General features: G+C 47.5%; 1 protein-coding gene across 1 annotated transcript in view; it reads left to right on the top strand.

Moving 5' to 3' along the window:
- Positions 1–17942, top strand: part of CEP63 (centrosomal protein 63) — a 1157239-nt gene that overhangs the window by 921121 nt on the left and 218176 nt on the right. Inside the window, exons 11-12 of the mRNA XM_069618054.1 lie at positions 2573–2770; positions 13172–13258. Of these exons, the coding sequence (XP_069474155.1) occupies positions 2573–2770; positions 13172–13258 (285 nt within the window). The remainder of the gene's footprint in view (positions 1–2572; positions 2771–13171; positions 13259–17942) is intronic.

The following is a 17942-nucleotide window of genomic DNA, read 5'->3' as shown; positions in this document are numbered from 1 at the left end:
GCGCTATGAAACGTCTGGGTATTAAACACGTTATAAATAACCTATCATATCATATCAATACTCATACTAGTAATATGGAAATAGTCAGGTCAACTGACAAGTATTCTAGTGAACTGGCAGAAGTGCCAAGTATTCTAGTATAACCTCTGAGTCGATCCCCAACTGTATGTCCATTGGTCATGCAAATTCCTAAAGGCACCAGCGTCCTATAGCACCCACTACCCTGTTATCTTCAGTTTGTGTGAATGTGTCTCATGTTAAAATCTGCACCATCCTGTTTCCTTCAGATGAAACATTTATGGGCATTTATGACTTGACATCAGCACAATTAAACACATAATCAATTTGTTTCTTTTGAGACCCATATGTAATATTGTCACAATAACCAAATTAATAATCACAGTGATAACCAAGACATAGAAGAGAATCTGCATATGACATAATTAGTGTGCTAACCTAAAAGCTCACAAAAAATACAATAGAATTGCACATCTCATTGTTTTCCCTTAAATCGGCAATGCAAATGTCTGTTGAGTTGATTGCTCTTAACTGAGGTATTTATGTGAGAATTCAATAATATGAGACCTGTTCAGATACTTTTGGTCAGATCTGCAAAATATGCTTTGAAATAATGTATCTTTGTTAGTTACAGTTTCAATCAAATATTGACTTAACTTTTACTTGTGTCTGCAGTAGGACTTTTGACTATGTATATACCATAGTTAATTTGCAATTAGCTGCAATCTGGGCCCTCAATAGAAGTCTTGGGGCCTCATTTTTTACTTGTGTCTGCAGTAGGTCTTTTGACTATGTATATACCATAGTTAATTTGCAATTAGCTGCAATCTGGGCCCTCAATAGAAGTCTTTAGGCCTCATTAAAAGTAAGGTGGTGCAGGAATGCAGTGGCCACAACACCACAACAATCCACAGGTAGGAAAGTGATTCACGCCTTTGCTTAAAAAAACGTTGCCACCCTACATTTGGAGGTGGATGGGGCCGTGCCATAAACCTGGCTAGATTCTTGGACTACAGTGGTCCGGGGTAACTCCACTTTTTGTCAATTCAGTGTTAGCAATGAATGAATGGCACACCCCCAATCAAATCTTTCTACAAGTTTTGGCGCCCATATACTTAAAAAATAAAACAAAATAACAGTAGCAGATCTCCCATATAAATGCTTTGAAAGTTTTTCATTGTTAACTATGCTATGGAATACTCCGACTTGTCCAAAATCTCGTAGAATTATTAAAACAATTCCCAGAGTCGCATCTCATACAACAATGGCTTCGTGGATGAGGGTCAGACCATTCGTAAATTGATAATTGATGTGAAATTCTTGCCAATAAAATAGAACATTATGAAAATGGAACAAAGCAGGACTTTTTTTTTTTACGTCATTACAATTTGACTGATAATCTGTTTGGACGGGATATCATACCTAAGCATTAAACCCCGACGGGTGGGGGCTTTACTGGGCCTGGTAATGCCCTGGGGGCGAGTTAGAAGCCCAAACGAAGCAAGGCTTTACCGTTAGCACAGTGTATTGCTTTTAGTATCCCAGCACATTGTACCGGGATGCTAATCGTTTATTTTTTTTTTCAATTTGAGAAACAGCGTTTTACTGCTTCACAACTTGAAAAAAACTACAATGCAAGATGGCCGCCATGGATTAGGGAGAAGGGAACTACACGTCACTTCTCCCTTTCCATGGTGGCCATTGCCGCGATGGAGATGCCCTGGGAACACAGTGTTCCCAGCGCCAGCGAGGGACAAAGGAGCGCAAGATAAGTGGAAAGGGGTGGGGAGGGGACATGGACATTGGGTTTTTTGGGCGGAGGAAGGAGGGGAAGTGAGTGAGGGAGCGCACTGCCTAATTCCCAGCAGAGAAGATGGTGGCCCCGCTTCTAGGAAGCGTGGGTTTTACTATGTGTTAAAGCCCTCATTCTGAGTCTCCTGATTACCTGGGAGGCCGCCACACTCCAAAACGCTCACTGAGTCTAATGCGGTTGAAAGCTAGAAAGCAAGTCAGGGGAAGGCATTTTTCTATTCTTACCTATGGAGTTGACATAATGTCCAAAGGAAGTGAAAAACTGTACCATTCAATTATTGTGGAAAATTGGACATTAACCTCTAAACATTTATACCAATTGTTAAAGCCTGATAATTGAAGAAAATCCAATATTACATCATTAACTTCCTGTATTTTACACGAGAAAAAGTAGCAAATATTACTGGTGCAGGCCTTTTTATGTCTCAAGGCCTGCGTGAACGGCTACATCATCTCTCAATTATCCGTGACTTTTAAGACATTTCCCAAATCATTAAAAATCAAATGACCACACTGAGGAACTCATGATACTGAAATATGACTCTCAGCTGGAAGGTGGACTGTTGCAAGATTAATGGATGATAAACATGTGGGTGGATTATATCCATCAGGGAGAACAATACAAGAGGCAAGTAATTTATTTTTTTATCTTGATTAAGCTTGTCCCCTATGCTTCTGCACTCTTGCCTTTTTTGAAATCTTCCATCACTTGTATGACTTCATGGGTTGCCTGTTTTTCTAGTTGAAGGAGCAGCTGTCGCAGGCCGAGAATATGTACAATGGCACCCTTGTTGGGATGAAGAAAGAGATCGCCCATTTGACTCAGGAGCTACACCAGAGGGACATTAGCGTTGCATCAGGGAGGAGCTCCACCTCTAACATTCAGCATCGTCTGCGTGTGCAAATGGAGAAAGAAGACAGGAAGGTGTTGGAAAATAGGGTATGCTATAAGTAACAGTTCTCCAGATAAGATTTTAAGGTGGGCGTATTTTACTCCCTATCTTTAAACTTTGAGAGTAAATGTGATTTCAAGAGAGTGAAAATGACTTTTCTCCTTTGCAGCAGAGTAAAATGCAAAACAGTATGGAAATCATTACCGTGTGACCGCTTTCTGCATTGTGACAGAATACACCTTTCATTGTTTCTCTGCGGTCTGGCCATTTGATCTCTCCTGTATTTATTTAAATGTTGAAAACACAAAAACCTACACAATTGCATAGTAAAGCAGACATAAATTGTATTGTGTGTTTTGAGGTTCGATAGCATAATTGTCTTTTGATGTTTAATGAAAGTCCTCATTTCCTGGAGCTATTAATACCTAATGGTATGCCACTGTTATGATACAACAGTAGGCAAGGACTCCATGCTAAATTATATACCTAATCTCATGGTGAAATGGTTATTTATATAGCGCTTTTGGTAAGAACATAGAACATATTTATCACAATTATCACCAAACCGAAGTCGGTACTCCTTTTATCAACCTCGAAAGAATGAACTGTTGAGTTGTCCTTGCCGGAATTCGAACCTGCAAACTACAGATCATGCACAGATTGCAGCAACGAGCGCTCAACCAGCTGAGCTATCTTTTTGGCTAACATCCTTCAGATGTACATTGAGTATCGACTAAGGCGTAATGATCACAGTGCCTAGATGTTGGATTAACCATGTATATAGTTAAATACCTATCTGGATTATCACAGGGACAGGTTTTGCTGAGTTTCAATTACAAATGTAACTTTCATTTGTTTGTTTTTGAACTGCGCTTGCGCTTCATGGAGAGTCAGGTTTGGATATTTTAATTGTAGTCTTGAAGATTTGAAAGGCTATAACACCTGTGATTGTTGTAATGGCAATCACTCACCCTTGAGCAAGGACTCGGCTGCCACTGACCATTTATAGTAATGTACCCCATTGACTGCAAGATTGAATGGATGTAAACTGGCCCGTTTGTAAATTATATATGTAAAAACGATCTGCTTCCGCATGATTATGCACACAGCACAGGAACTCTGAAAAATACAATTGTGCAATGCTGGTTTGCTTTCACTGGAAAAAAGCATAATTTGTTAGAAAGATTCATTCTCAATTGCAACTCAGTTTTCCATCTTATTAATTATAATAATAATAATTACTTTTCGAGGGGATTGGGTCCTCCGACGTATTCCATATCTATGACAGGTAATGTCCACAGCTGTGCTGCTTTGGCGTCTGCGTCCTGCGTCGATGACATTGATGCGCCGTCCCCGAGGACCTCCTCCGAGGGCCGACGTCATCCGATGTGATAAGTAGGACGCACAACGCCTATAACCTCAATTCCGTTTTTTCTGTGAACGTATTCGCTTCGTGAATCTCGGTACGCCTCGACTCGTTGGAGTTGCTGTTTTCTTTCTCGGTTCGTTGAACCTGTTCGGTTGGTGTGAAGACCTGTTCATGGCGATGTCTTTCTCATCTTCGACCCCGCGTCCGGGCTTCAAGAACTGCGGGGACTGTGGGTCCAAGATGTCGGTCACGGACTCTCACGACGCCTGCCTCTGGTGCCTCGGGGAGGCCCACGATACGGACGACTGTGTCGACTGCCAGTCGCTCACTGCGAAGGCCTTGCGAGAACGCAAGAAGAAACTGTCGGTAGGTCGGGTTTCTAAGCCCCAGAAGTCGAGGTCTGCGGGGCTTTCGACCAATGACTCGAGGGGTGACTCTCCGCGTCGTCGCCGGAAGTCCGGTGGGTCTCCTTCCAGGAGTCGGTCTCGCCACTCCTCCGCCTCTTCTAGGCATTCCAGGAAGCGCCGGCATAGGTCGCCTTCCCCGTCCTCTTCCGAGGACTCCGCCCGTCGGCGGGTCGCTTATCCCTCCATGCAAGCGACACCGGAGGAATGGGCTTCCTTCGGGAAGCAGATGCTAGCGATTCTGGAATCGCAGGGCACCGGTCAGTCTGCGCCTCCGAGTGGGGTCGGTCGGCACCAGTCGAGAGACACCGCACGTACGCCTTCGGGCTCGGGTGGTCGGCATGGCTCGTGGGAGCGGTCCCGCTCGGACAAGGGTAGCCGTTCCCGCCATGCCCGTTCCAGGTCCCGGTCCTCGATGCGCTCGAGACTGCGTGATCCTGTGCCATCTTCAAAGAAGACGTCGACGCCTGTGGTGCCGAGGTCGTCGACGATTTCTCTCGAGGTTCCGTCTTCGAGGAGGTCGTCGACGCCGTCGGTGCCCAGGTTGTCGAGAGACACGTTCGGAGCTCCGGCTTCGAGGACTGTGTCGACGCCGCAGATGCTGGTTGCAGCTGACGTTGACGCCGATTCGCTCGACGTCGACGCCTTTTCTGTCGGCGCCGACTCGCTCGGCGCCCTCGACGCCTTTCGAGGCTGTGGTATGGGAGGGGCCCCGTGGCACAGGCTTTGCCCCCTAAAAAGGCTATGGCTAAGGTCCGGCACAGCTTTGGTCCGCAGAGGTCTTCCTCTCCCCGCCTGGAGTACATTTCAGAGGGTGATGAAGACTCTGATGGCTGCCTGGTTCCGGTTCCGGTTCCGGATGACCTTATCTCGGGCCATAGTCAGTTTGATGACCTGAGGCAGTCACTCCATGATGCCAGTGGACTGGACACCTCTCCGGAGGTGGAGTTTTGTCGGCCGGAGGCTGGCACTCATGCCGATTCGTCATATCGGCGCCTTATGTCTTGGGTTACCGAGTACTTGGGTTGGTCAGCTCCCCCAGGGGAGTTTGTTCAGGATGACCTCACGGACATCCTTGAATCTCGGTCCACCCACTGACCTGGTTTTGCCTTTTCATATGGCTTTGCAGAGAAGGGTGGCGGCGGCTTGGACTGCTCCGGAGAGTCTCCTCCCGGCAGTGGGCAAGTCTTTGTCGCGAAAATACCGTCCAGCCAGTAGCGACCCCTGCTACTTGTCTAGGCACCCCACCCCGGAGAGTTTGGTGGTGCAGGCGGTTACGGCCCCGGCAAAGCAGGCGTCGTATCCTACCATCCCTCCGGATAGGGACGACAAACGTTTTGATGGCTGGGCGAAGAAATTGTTTTCTTCTGGGGGTATGACGCTTCAGGCGGCCAACTCCATATGTGCCTTGTCTCTTTTCACACACACTCTCTGGAACTGTGTTGAATTAGCGGCTGATCATATTCCCGAAAAGGACCTCCAAAGCTGCAGCGAAGTCGTTGGGCGCTGCAGTTCGCCAACCTCCGCCTTTTCGTCCTAGGGGACAGCAATGGAGGGGGGGTTCCTTTCGCTATTACTCGTCCTTCAGTAAAGCGAGAGGAGCTAGCAGTCAAAGAGGCCATCGTAAGAGTGCCAGAGGTGGAAACAAAGGTACTCGTGGTGCCAAGGCCGCTCGGGCAGTTGCCTCTTTGCCCTCAGGCAACGCCGCAGCCGCTACCACTCACTCATGAGGCCAGGTCCCATGGTTCGCCGGTTGGGGGAAGGCTGGCGCAGCATCTTGTAGAGTGGCAAGCCATTACTTCAGATGTGTGGGTTCTGGAGATCATAACCCACGGCTACTGTCTTCCTTTTCGGCAGAGGCCTCACGACAATCCACCAGGGAACCTCTCTTTGAAGAGTCCAGATCCGCTCCTTGCGCAGGAAATTCAAGCCCTGCTGCAAAAAGGGGCCATAGAACTGGTGGCTGTAGCGGAGAGGAACAAGGGATGGTATTACCCTTATTTTTTTACTTCAAAGAAAGACGGGGGATTGAGACCCATCATGGACTTGCGTGGTTTGAACAAACTCCTCAGGAAGGACAAGTTCAAGATGGTGACTCTTTCTCAAGTCCTCCAGGCCCTTCAACTTCAGGACTGGTTGGTGTCTCTCGACCTCAAGGATGCTTACTTCCATGTGCCGATCCATCCCAAGCACAAGAAGTGCCTGAGGTTTGCGGTTGGCGACTTGCACTTTCAGTTCCGGGTCCTGCCGGTCGGATTGACCTCCGCCCGAGGGTTTTCACCAAGCTCATGGTGGTGGTGGCAGCGCATCTCAGGAAAGGAGGGATTCACGTCTACCCCTACTTGGACGATTGGTTGATCAGGGGGAGCTCTCCCGAGCAAGTCCTGGATCATCTGTCCGTCACCTGCCACTCCTTCACAGGCTGGGCTTCTCCCTCAATTTAAAGAAGTCCCATTTGACACCAACGCAGCGGCTCCAGTACATCGGAGCAGTGCTCGACACGTCCCTGGGGCAGTGTTTTCCTCCTCAGGTGAGGGCTCTTCACATTCAGCAGATGGTGCACAAGTTTCAGTTTGCCCAGACTCTCCCAGCGTCCGAGTTCTTGAGACTGCTCGGCCTCATGGCATCCTGCATTCTTCTGGTGCCAGAGGCTCGTCTGCGGATGAGATCTTTGCAGTGGGCACTCAAGCTCCAGTGGCCTCAGTCCTACGACAGGCTGTCGGACCCTGTTCAGGTGCCGCCCTCGGTAGCCCAGGACCTTCTGTGGTGGGCCGTCGAGGGCAATCTGATGAAGGGTGCCCATTTTGGCTGCCCTGGCCGGAGGTGGCGATTGTGACGGACGCATCCCTCACGGGATGGGGAGCTCATGCCAACGAGCTGACAGTCAGCGGTCGTTGGTCTCCGTCGGAGTCCAGACTCGATATTAATCTGTTGGAGCTGAGGGCTGTCAGGCTTGCCCTGAAGGCTTTTCTGCCGACTGTGCGCGGGAAGAGTGTCCTGATTCTGACGGACAACACGGTGGCCATGCACTACCTCAACAAAAAGGGGGGGGGCAGGGTCACTTCCGCTGTGCAGGGAGGCGATGCAGCTCGAGTTCTGGGCCATCCAGCAGGAAGTTTCGATCTTGGCAGTTCATCTGGCCGGAGACGACAACGAGACGGCGGACGCTCTGAGCAGGCAGAGCACGAGCTCTCACGAGTGGGAGCTGGCTCAGGAGATGATCCTGGAGATCTTTGCCCTTTGGGGGACCCCTCAAGTGGATCTCTTCGCCTCCAGTGTCAACCGGAAGTGCAAAAGGTTTTGCTCGCTGGAATTTCCTCCAAAAGGAGCCTTGGGAGAAGCATTCGTGGTGGAGTGGTCATTCCCACTGCTGTACGCGTTTCCTCCAGTCCCCGTCATCCCGCAAGTGTTGCGGAGGTTACGGAGGTTCGGTTCCCGGATGATCCTCATTGCTCCGGCGTGGGCCCGGAGGACGTGGTACCCGGACCTTCTAGACTTGTCCATCTGCCCTCCACGTCGTCTTCCCTACCGAGACGATCTGCTCTCACGGGAGGGGGGGTCAGGTTCTCCATCCAGAGGTCAGATCCCTCAATCTTCACGCTTGGCTTCTGAAAGGTTGAGGTATAAGGATTGGGACCTCACTTAAGACGTGATGGAGGTGTTGCTCTCGGCAAGGCGGCCGGCAACAAAGTCTCTGTACCGTTCCCGTTGGAGAAAGTTCTGCGACTGGTGCAGAGTTCAGAATGTGGATCCTTAGGAATGCGACATTCCCATGGTTTTGTCTTTTTTGCTTTCTTTGTCCCACAGGGGCTTGCAAGTGGGAACTATTAAAGGTTACCTGGCGGCGCTGTCCATATTTCAGCGCTCGTCTGAAGAGTTTTCATATTTTAAGATTCCTTTAATTTTGCAGTTTTTGAAAGGGCTCACTGTGTTCTCTCCGTCACCTTTTTTGGTGCCAGGTTGGGATTTGAACCTTGTTCTTAAGTTTCTTATGGGTGCTCCGTTTGAGCCTTTACATTCTTGCCCTTTGAGGCTGTTAACTCTGAAAACTGTGTTTTTAGTTGCGGTTACTTCCGCTCGCAGAGTGAGTGAGTTTTCCGCTCGCAGAGTGAGTGAGTTACAGGCACTTTCAGTTAAGCCACCCTTCACTGTGTTTCACAAGGACAGGGTTGTCCTGAGAGTTCATCCTTCTCTTCTTCCAAAGGTGGTTTCGGAATTTCATTTGAGCCAGAAGGTTGTTCTTCTGGCGTTCTATCCTCCTCCACATCCTGGTATGGAAGAGGAGAGGCTCCATAGGCTTGATCCTAGGAGAGCGTTGAGCTTTTATATCTTGCGCATGTCCCGGGTCAGAGTGGACGATCAACTTTTCATTGGTTACGCTGGAAAGCGTTTGGGACAAGCTGTGACGAAACAGACTTTGTCTCGTTGGATTATTTTAGCTATCTCCGAGTGTTACCGCTTGGTGGGTAAGGACCCTCCGGCTGGCTTGCGGGCCCATTCTACCAGTGGAGTGGCTGCGTCTACTGCCCTGCAGAGGGGAGTTCCTATTCGTCACATCTGTGATGCAGCCACCTGGGCTTCAGTACATTCTTTTGTCCGTCACTATTCCCTCGATTCCACCAGAGGGCAAGATCTGGCCTTTGGCAAGGCAGTTCTCTATTCCGCAATTTGATTGGGCATGCTAAAATTGTTTTCTAAATTCTTTCCCACCTCCTTGCTTGGTACTGCTTTGGGAGTCTGTCATAGATATGGAATATGTCGGAGGACCCAATCCCCTCGAAGAACAAGCTACTTTCTTACCTGGTAACGTTCTTTCGATGGGATGGTCCGACAACGTATTCCATATCGCTCCCTCCCTAGCTTCCCCGCTGCAGAATTTCTTTTGCGATTGCAGCTTGCGTTCCGCAAGGCCTTGTGTGTCTGACTGGCAGAAAACTGGTGGCACACGTTCTCGGAAAAAACTATAACTGAGGCTATGGGCGTCGTGCATCCTACTTATCACATCGGATGACGTCGGCCGTCGGAGGAGGTCCTCGGGGACTGCGCATCGACGTCATGGACGCAGACGCCAAAGATTTTCCGAAGCAGCACAGCTGTGCACATTACCTGTCATAGATATGGAATACGTCGTCGGACCATCCCATCGAAAGAACGTTACCAGGTAAGAAAGTAACTTGTTCTATTGTGGTATAATCCAAAATTAGGACTTTACACAAATATAAGTATAAAACACATAAAAACATAGCAACATAAGAGAAAACAAACATAATCATAAAGTATTTAATAAGATATTGTGATAAATAGCCCATGTGATGTAGTGCTGAATGGGTAAGAACCAAAATGCGAAGCAGGTATGCAAGCAGCTCAACTCAAACCTTATGCATTTGAATCAGGGAGTAGAAGAGAATTAATATGTGTCCACATCCTATATAGGGCATGCGTAATGCCAGAGATTCATAGTTTAAACATAAGTCCCAAAAAGGTTCACCAGTTATAGCTTCGTATCTGTTAACCAATTTCCCATAAGAAGTCATGTAATGCGGTCCTAATTTAGGACATAAAGTCAAAACATGTCTTGTTGATTCCAGGGCTCCAGAGTTCTCACAAATACAGCAGATCCCCACCCACTGGCGAGATCTAGTAACAGCTAATACCAGCAGCTGGTTTGTCTGCAGCCTTAAAATGAACTGCCTCACTTCCAGGTCAGGGCATAACAGCAAGTAAGATTGTGACTTCCAATACCTGTGGATAACGTGAGATACTGCTCCATAACCCTTCACGTTGTACAGATGGTTGTAGTTCAAATTCCAATCCCATCTGTTCAATTTATGTTCAAAAGATTTTTTCAGGTGGATGAATTTTTTGCATTTTTTTTGCATAGGGCCAATCAATCTCAGAGAAGAGCAGTTAGTTTAGCTGTTTAAAATTTTGGCCTCTGGGATGCTTCTCGGTATCTAAGCTGATACCCACCTGAGCCAACAGTTTGCATCTCGGCGCCAAGCAGGCTTTTAGATAAAAAGTGCCTCTCGCGTGCAGGGCAATGCTTCTCAGGGAAATAAGGCCAAGTTCAAGCCGTAAGTACTGCACAGGACAGGACGGGCCCAGCCCCAAAACGGTGTGCCAGTAGTGGTCCTCGAGGACATTTAACCACCTTCAGTCCTGCATGGCTAGGGCCTCAAGACCATACAGGATGGAGGGAACAAAGCACTGTAAATAGAACTTTAAGATACCCAAGATGCTAAAACCTGCTGTACTCCTGGCAAACTTGCTAGCCTGAAGGGTGAGCAATTTCGCTTGCCGCTTTTTGTGGGACATTATTGCTGCGTAGTTGGATGAGTCATCAAAGTCCAGACAATCCTAAAATTCTAGGTATGCCCGTTATTGTAATGTCCTGCAGTGTTTGATAGGAATAAAGATGGTAAACATAGAGTTCCAGAGCGGTCCAGATTAGAAGGTATTCATTGCTTATCAACTGACATCCAATTGTTTTTGGGGAAATTCACTACTGTTACATAGATTGATACATTAATTATGTAATCTCTGTGTGATTATCATCACTGAGGAGGCAGACCATTCTTGGATAGATCAGGACAAATTGGGGTTTCTTTCAGTAATTACTTTTTGGGACATATGTAGGTGTCACTTAAAATGCAAATTAACGAGGGGGGTCCTGGGAGTCCCTCTGCCAGACATTAGTCCTGGTTACGAGAGACTTACCCAGAGTCTTTAGCTCACTATCTTTCACAGAGAAGAAATATCCCAAACATATCTGTCTTTGTCCTGCCCTGGGGCAGTCCAGCACCGAAATGCTAGGCAATTCTCCTCTGAACAAGAGTACCAACAGAAACCCCAGACACGTGTTTCGGTCTGGTTGGACCTCATCAGTAGGGTGGATCTGTGCCGCTCTAAGAATAGTGAGCAAGGGGTCCACGTCTGGATTCCCCTAGTAACTTAGGGTGAGACCCAAAGTTACTTAAATATGCAAATTAACAAGGGGGATCCTGGGAGTCCCTCTGCCAGACATTAGTCCTGGTTACGAGAGGCTTAACCAGAGTCTTGGGTCTCACCCTAAGTTACTAGGGGAATCCAGACGTGGACCCCTTGCTCACTATTCTTAGAGAGGCACAGATCCACCCTACTGATGAGGTCCAACCAGGCCGAAACACGTGTCTGGGGTTTCTGTTGGTACTCTTGTTAGGAGGAGAATTGCCTAGCATTTCGGTGCTGGACTGCCCTAGGGCAGGACAAAGACTGATATGTTTGGGATATTTCTTCTCTGTGAAACATAGTGAGCTAAAGACCCTGCGTAAGTCTCTCGTAACCAGGACTAATGTCTGGCAGAGGGACTCCCAGGACCCCCTTGTTAATTTGGTGTCACTTAAAATGTCACAAATTATACAATCCCTTTGCAGCAATGTTTTAGTCTGCTTTCCCAGGCTACGTCCTTCTCTCCTCATGCCAGTGGCCGAAATGGTGTCTCTCTCTATTTGCTGGTAAGATAGCTGTGTTTGTGTTGGTTTAATGTTAGTGATAATGTGGCATATTTTGATGTAGCAGTTGTACCCCAATGCCACAATTTCAAATCCTCACAAGATTGAATCATTATCAATAGTAATAACATTGAGCTGGGATGGCCAAAAGGAAGGCTTAGATGTGGCTCCCTCCAGCCCCATTGGTGAAGAAGAAAAGAAGGGGTAGCCCTCAATTCAGCATGGTTGGTTACTCAAGGGATGGCCAGGTGCAAGGATGTGGGTAAACAAGAGACACGGGTCATACCTGGCTCACTTGAAGACGTTGGCTCAAAAGATGAAGGAAGTGAGCAAGATACCCAAGGTGCGCAACAGGTGAAAAGTAAAGTGAAGAGTAATGTGTTAGTGACTGATCTGCCTGATCTTGAGGTCCTTGGAGGTTCACATATATCTGTGGCCAAAGCTGTCCTGAAAGAGTATTCTATTTCGAGGATAATAGGTCAGCTTTATAAATATGCTTTTAATGTATATTTTAACGCATATCCTTATACATTTCTTCATTTTGAAGGAAGTCAATGTATTGTTTTACAATTGAGTTTTAAGATGCATATGGAGCATCAGTTTTAGGCTTATGCTGTATGCTGTGACAGTTTTAAGAGTTTCATTTTGATTTTTACAATCAAAATAAATCCCAACCTACAGCCAACAACCAATTTAAGTGCACAGCAAGGAGATGCATTTATTAGTCCCAGTTTCTTCTCGGTCCTTCGGCACCCAAAGGGGTCTTCATTTATCCATTCCTTCCTATGTGCAGGGTGATAGTTTGCATTTTTCTTGTGTCCAGTGTTATTTATGGCATATTGAATTTTCTACCTGCCCATTCACAACCTGTCAGTGTTTTTAGATACCTTTCTAGGCAGCAAAGGATAGCGTCTCCACACTTTTACCTCCCAAGGCAGATTGTAGTCTACATGTATCCTTTTATCTGCTAGCAAGTGGAGATTCTTGTGGTCATCTCATGTTCCTAGACACGTGAAGATGTAGGGAGAATGCCTTTCATTTACATTGAATAGTAACTTTCTTGCCATGGGTGGCAAAAACTACCATCTTCCCAATTGCTCACTTACTGCAAAGGAGAAATACCATTTGTTTTAAAAAAGGAGTTTGACTTTCACTTGAACAGTATTTACTTATCTTCTTTCTTAGGTGGTGGTGGACCCCCTAGACACACTCGGGCTCGAGAATGTTCAGTTGTCAGAGATTCTGGAGAAGGTGGAGACTTCCATAGTAAGGGTAAGCAGTACAATGGAAAAATAATTGTAATCTTCTGCTACAGTAATTTTGGTCATTGTACCTGGACTTTATCTTCAAACGTGGCATTTTGACTTCTAGCCGATATAGCAGACTTTCAATGAATATGTCAAATGAAAAAGATTTCACTTACCTATTGTAGATTCTCGTTACACCCCCTGATTAAGTTCTATAAGGGGACAGCAATCCTGATGATTCTTTTTGGAATGGAGATCAATCCCAGTGCCTGTAAATTTAACTGGACTAGATTGGAGGGGCGTATACGGAAGAAGGTCTTGAGCCTTCCCATGTCCTTACCAATGGCGCGTTTACGTTATGAGCTCAGCCTCTAGTCTTTACAATCTTGTTTGTACTGGAATATTATTGCACTTTACAGATTGTTGATATTGCCTAGAAAGAACTCAATGTATGAGGATATAGGAGTTATTTTGAATCATGGCAATTGCAACTTTCTTTCCACTCTAAAACAAGATGTTTATCAGTCGGAAATAGCCCTCATTGAAAATCCCATGAAAGTCAAACGTTCCCTGATGAGAATGGACTGGATATTGTCCAAAGAGACCTCAAGCACAATGGAGACTACACAGCCTAGCCAGAGGTCCAGGACGGTCAGGGATGATGGCCCTGGCCTTGGGCGCCTGCCTGCCTTGTTGGTCGACCGTCCCCAAGCTCAGCTGCGATCCTAGGGAGCCTCAGCAGGGTCCCCCGTCCCTTCTCAGAGGGAAGAGCTGTAACGCAGCCTAGCCAGAGCTTCAGGGCAGTCAGGGGTGATGGCCCCGGCCTTGAGCGCCTGTCTCCCATGTGGGTCGACCGTCTCCAAGTCCAGCGTCGGCCCCAGTGAGCCCTGGCATGGTGCCCATCCCTTCCTGGATGGAAAAGCTGTAACGCAGGCCATCCAGAGCTCCGGCACGGTCAGGGGTGCTGCCTCCAGACTTGGGCGCCTGTCTTCCTTGTTTGTCGACCGTCCCCAAGTTTAACCGCGGTCCCAGAGAGCCCAGGCAGGGTCCCAACTCCACCGGGAGGGGAAAATCTGTAATGCAGTCGAGCCAGAGCTCTGGGACCACCGGGGTGCTGCCTCAGAACTTGGGCACCTATCTTCCTTGTTGGTTGACCATCCCCAAGTTCAGCAGCGGTACCAGGGAGCTACAGCAGGGTCCCCATCCCTCCCTGGAGGGAAAACCTGTAAGGCAGGGCAGCCAGAACTCCAGGGTGGTCGAGCTGATGTCCCCGGCCTTTGGTGCCTGTCTCCCATGTTGTGCGGCATCCCCAAGTCCAGCAACGGTCCCAGTGAGCCCCAGCAGGGTGCTTCTCCCTACCTGGAGGGAAAAGATGTAACGCAGGCCAGCCAGAGCTGCAGGACGGCAGGAAGGGTGCTGCCTCTGGGCTTGGTGCCTGTGTCCCTTGTTGGTCAACCGTCCCCAAGTTCAGTGGCAGTCCCAGGGAGCCCCGGCAGGGTCCTCATCCCTCCCTGGATGGAAAACCTGTGACGCAGGCCAGCCAGAACTCCTGGATGGTCAGGGGTCATGTCCCTGGCCTTGGGCGCCTGTCTCCCTTGTTGGTCGACCATCCCCAAGTCCAGCAGCGGGGCCAGTGAGCCCCGGCAGGGTCCCCATCCCTTCCCGGAGTGAAAAGCTGTAACATAGCCCAGCCAGCGCTCCAGGCTGGCCTTAGGGACGGTCAACCCATATAGAGAGGGCTCTCCAAGGCCATGGATATCACCCCCAACCCATACGAATTTCCTCTTCCTAGGCCCTTTGGTGTACCAGTGGTTTAACCTTTTTCCTTTATGCCCAAGTAAGTGCACCGAAACGTGTGAGGTACCATTTCGTCAGGATGCCTGAAGGAACATGGGAAGGTATGACATTTGTTGCCAGCTTGTTCCGGTGGTTTCCTGGTGGCACATGTCTGAAAGATGTGGGGTTTTTCTCCCCTTTTTGGAGTTTGTCGGGCTTGTGGCGAATGGCGAAAGTCAGACTTCTTTGGATTCCCCCAGGTGTCTTCTTTTCAGAAATGTATGGTGTTCCCAGTTTGCTTTGGTGGCTGCGACACCCCAGGCCCAAATCTGTGGGTTGCCCAGATGGCTAAAACCCGTATTCCCCAGGGCATCTGATGTACTAGTGGTTTAGCCTATTCCCTTTGCACCCTGGTAAGTGCACCGACACATGTGAGGTACCGTTTTTGTCAGGACACCTGTGGGAACGTGCAAAGGTTAGGACATTTTTTTTTTCTTTGTTTTCAGAACGTTTTCACACATATCCTACTGCACTTTGTTACACAGCCTTTTAATTTCCCAAATCTGACCTACATTTAGTTGCTGCTTTAGGCACACTGCACTTTTGTAACCTGCGCAAGTCACCTAGCCTTCAAATGTTCTGCCTGTGCTCTTTCAAAAAATGTATGCTTGCCATTCTTCACCACATTCGTTTTCCTTATTTTCAAATGCTAAGTACATCTGTTTAGTCCGTCAGCATAAAATTCCTGTGTACCATGGCTCAGTTTTTGGCTTGTGGTGTTGCTTGTTTTGTGAAACATTACCAGAAATGTGTGATTTCCTAACTAGATGAGTCGGGGGAATATAGCCGTGCATTGCTTTTCTCAATATTGACAGAAGCCATTACCCTACTAGTCCAAACATGTCCAGCACCTACTTTTTTTTCACTCACTTTTCCAAATTATTTCCCAAATTATAGAAATATTAGGTACATAGTTGTTGTCTGACCTGCGCAAATCACCCCTTTTGAACTTAGACTTTTGTCTCCTTTTTAGAAATGTATGCCTTTCTGGGTTCCCATCGAGCTTTCCTACCTTCCCCTTCCATTCCTTACAGTCCTATTAAAAAAAAAGGGAAAAATCACCTACCTCGCACAAAACTGATGGTAACCTTATAAAAAAAATGTTTTGGTTTCCCCTCAACCTGCTCCTGAAAGATTGAAAATTGGCGAATTCAGTACTGCAAATAATTTGTTCCTAGCCTCTTACAATAAAAAAAACCCACAGGCTTCTTGGTACATCATGTTATTGGCATTTTCTGAAAAAACACAAAATGTGCTCTTTTTTATTTTCTCTCACCCCCTACAGCAAACATGGACTCTTTGGCGTTATGGCCGCCTACATGTGGGAAGAAAAGGGGCCAACAAAAGGTACAAGGGATTGAATGCGACATACAGCAATCTCCAAAATTGGGCTCAGCGCTGGGAGGGAAAACCCTTAGCAGTTAAGGGGTTAAAATGCACGGGGCATCGTCACAGTTGGTGGCAACAGGCTATTCTTTGTACAGGCCCTTTCCTGCTACCAGACCACCAGCCAGCCCTGACATGGCGTGCCCACCATGTCTATAGGGCACCCGATTTTTCTGCGGTCACCCATGAATCACCACTCAACCACCCTGATTTGAGCTGAAAGATAATAAAGGCAGAGGTTTGGCACTCCAATCATTCCTTGCTTTGGGGGGCCATTAGTAGTTTCATGGATACCCTAGGTCTCATGTGGTTCCAGATGAATGTCCCCACCTGTTTCTAGAGAGTCCTAAAGAAACTCTGGGGTACCGCCACTGGTAGGGCCATGAAATAGTATAAAATCTTGGGCAAGACCACCATTTTAAGGACATTGACCATCCCCAGCCATGATATGGACAGTGGTCCCCGTTCAGCCAATAGCCATTTCACTGTCTCTGGCAGGGGTGCCTAATTAGCCCGGTAGAGGGAATCCACAGATCCAGTGACCTGGACCCCAAGTACTTGATGCTGTCTTCAGCCCACCTACAAGGTACGGAGCCCTGCAATTCCTGGATATTGGCAGGAGGGTTAAACAAGTTCAGCAGTTATGACTTATGGGCATTAACTTGTAGCCCTGCGAATGCCCCAAATAGCCTAAGTCCTCTCAAAATCACTGGGAGAGTTGTGTCCAGCTCTGTGATCAAGAGGAGCATGTCATGAGCAAAGGACAAAACTTTGTGCCCTTCGTCTCCGAAGATGATCCCCTTGATGTCTAGAGTCACCCTAATTCTCGACAGCAGTGGCTCCAAATGAATCGTATATAAAAGCGGGCAGGATAGCTCAGTGGCAACGTGCTCGCCTTGGAAACCAGACGACACGGAGCAACACAGGTTTGATCACCGGGTCCATGCTTAGAAACCTCTGGGTATTAAGTGCGTTATAAATAACCTATCATATCATATCATACCCCTGTTTGGTATCTCTCGATACTTGTATCCCCCGGTAGAGATGTCAGTTAATAGACAGGCCCAGGGAGGGCATTTGGTAATTGGCTCTGACCAGTTACAGGAATTTAGACCCATAGCCCATAACCTCCATTGTGCGGAAGAGAAACAACCATTCCACTCCGTCGAATGACTTCTCAGCATCTAACGCTAGCATCAATGCGGGGGTCAGAGAGTTATAAATACACAGCTGTAACATTCAGAGGGCTACAGCTTTGGTTTAGGTGACTCCCACAAGGGTACAAAAATAGTCCAGGGCTATTCTCAAGTAGAATAGAAACCCAGTAGAAGCCATTCCAACTTGGTGGACATATGTAGATGAGATATACTGCACAGAAGAGGATTTGATTGAATACTTAGAGATGATGGATTTGATCATAAGGACTGTATCAGCTAAAGACTACATTTTCAATTTTCAGAAGTCCAAAATATCCCATAGAGAAATCA

Source organism: Ambystoma mexicanum, chromosome 10, assembly GCF_040938575.1.
Source record: "Ambystoma mexicanum isolate Mex_15411 chromosome 10, UKY_AmexF1_1, whole genome shotgun sequence".
Lineage (NCBI taxonomy): Eukaryota > Metazoa > Chordata > Amphibia > Caudata > Ambystomatidae > Ambystoma > Ambystoma mexicanum.
Note: the sequence above shows the minus strand (reverse complement) of the source record. Positions and strands in the feature narration are given on the sequence as shown.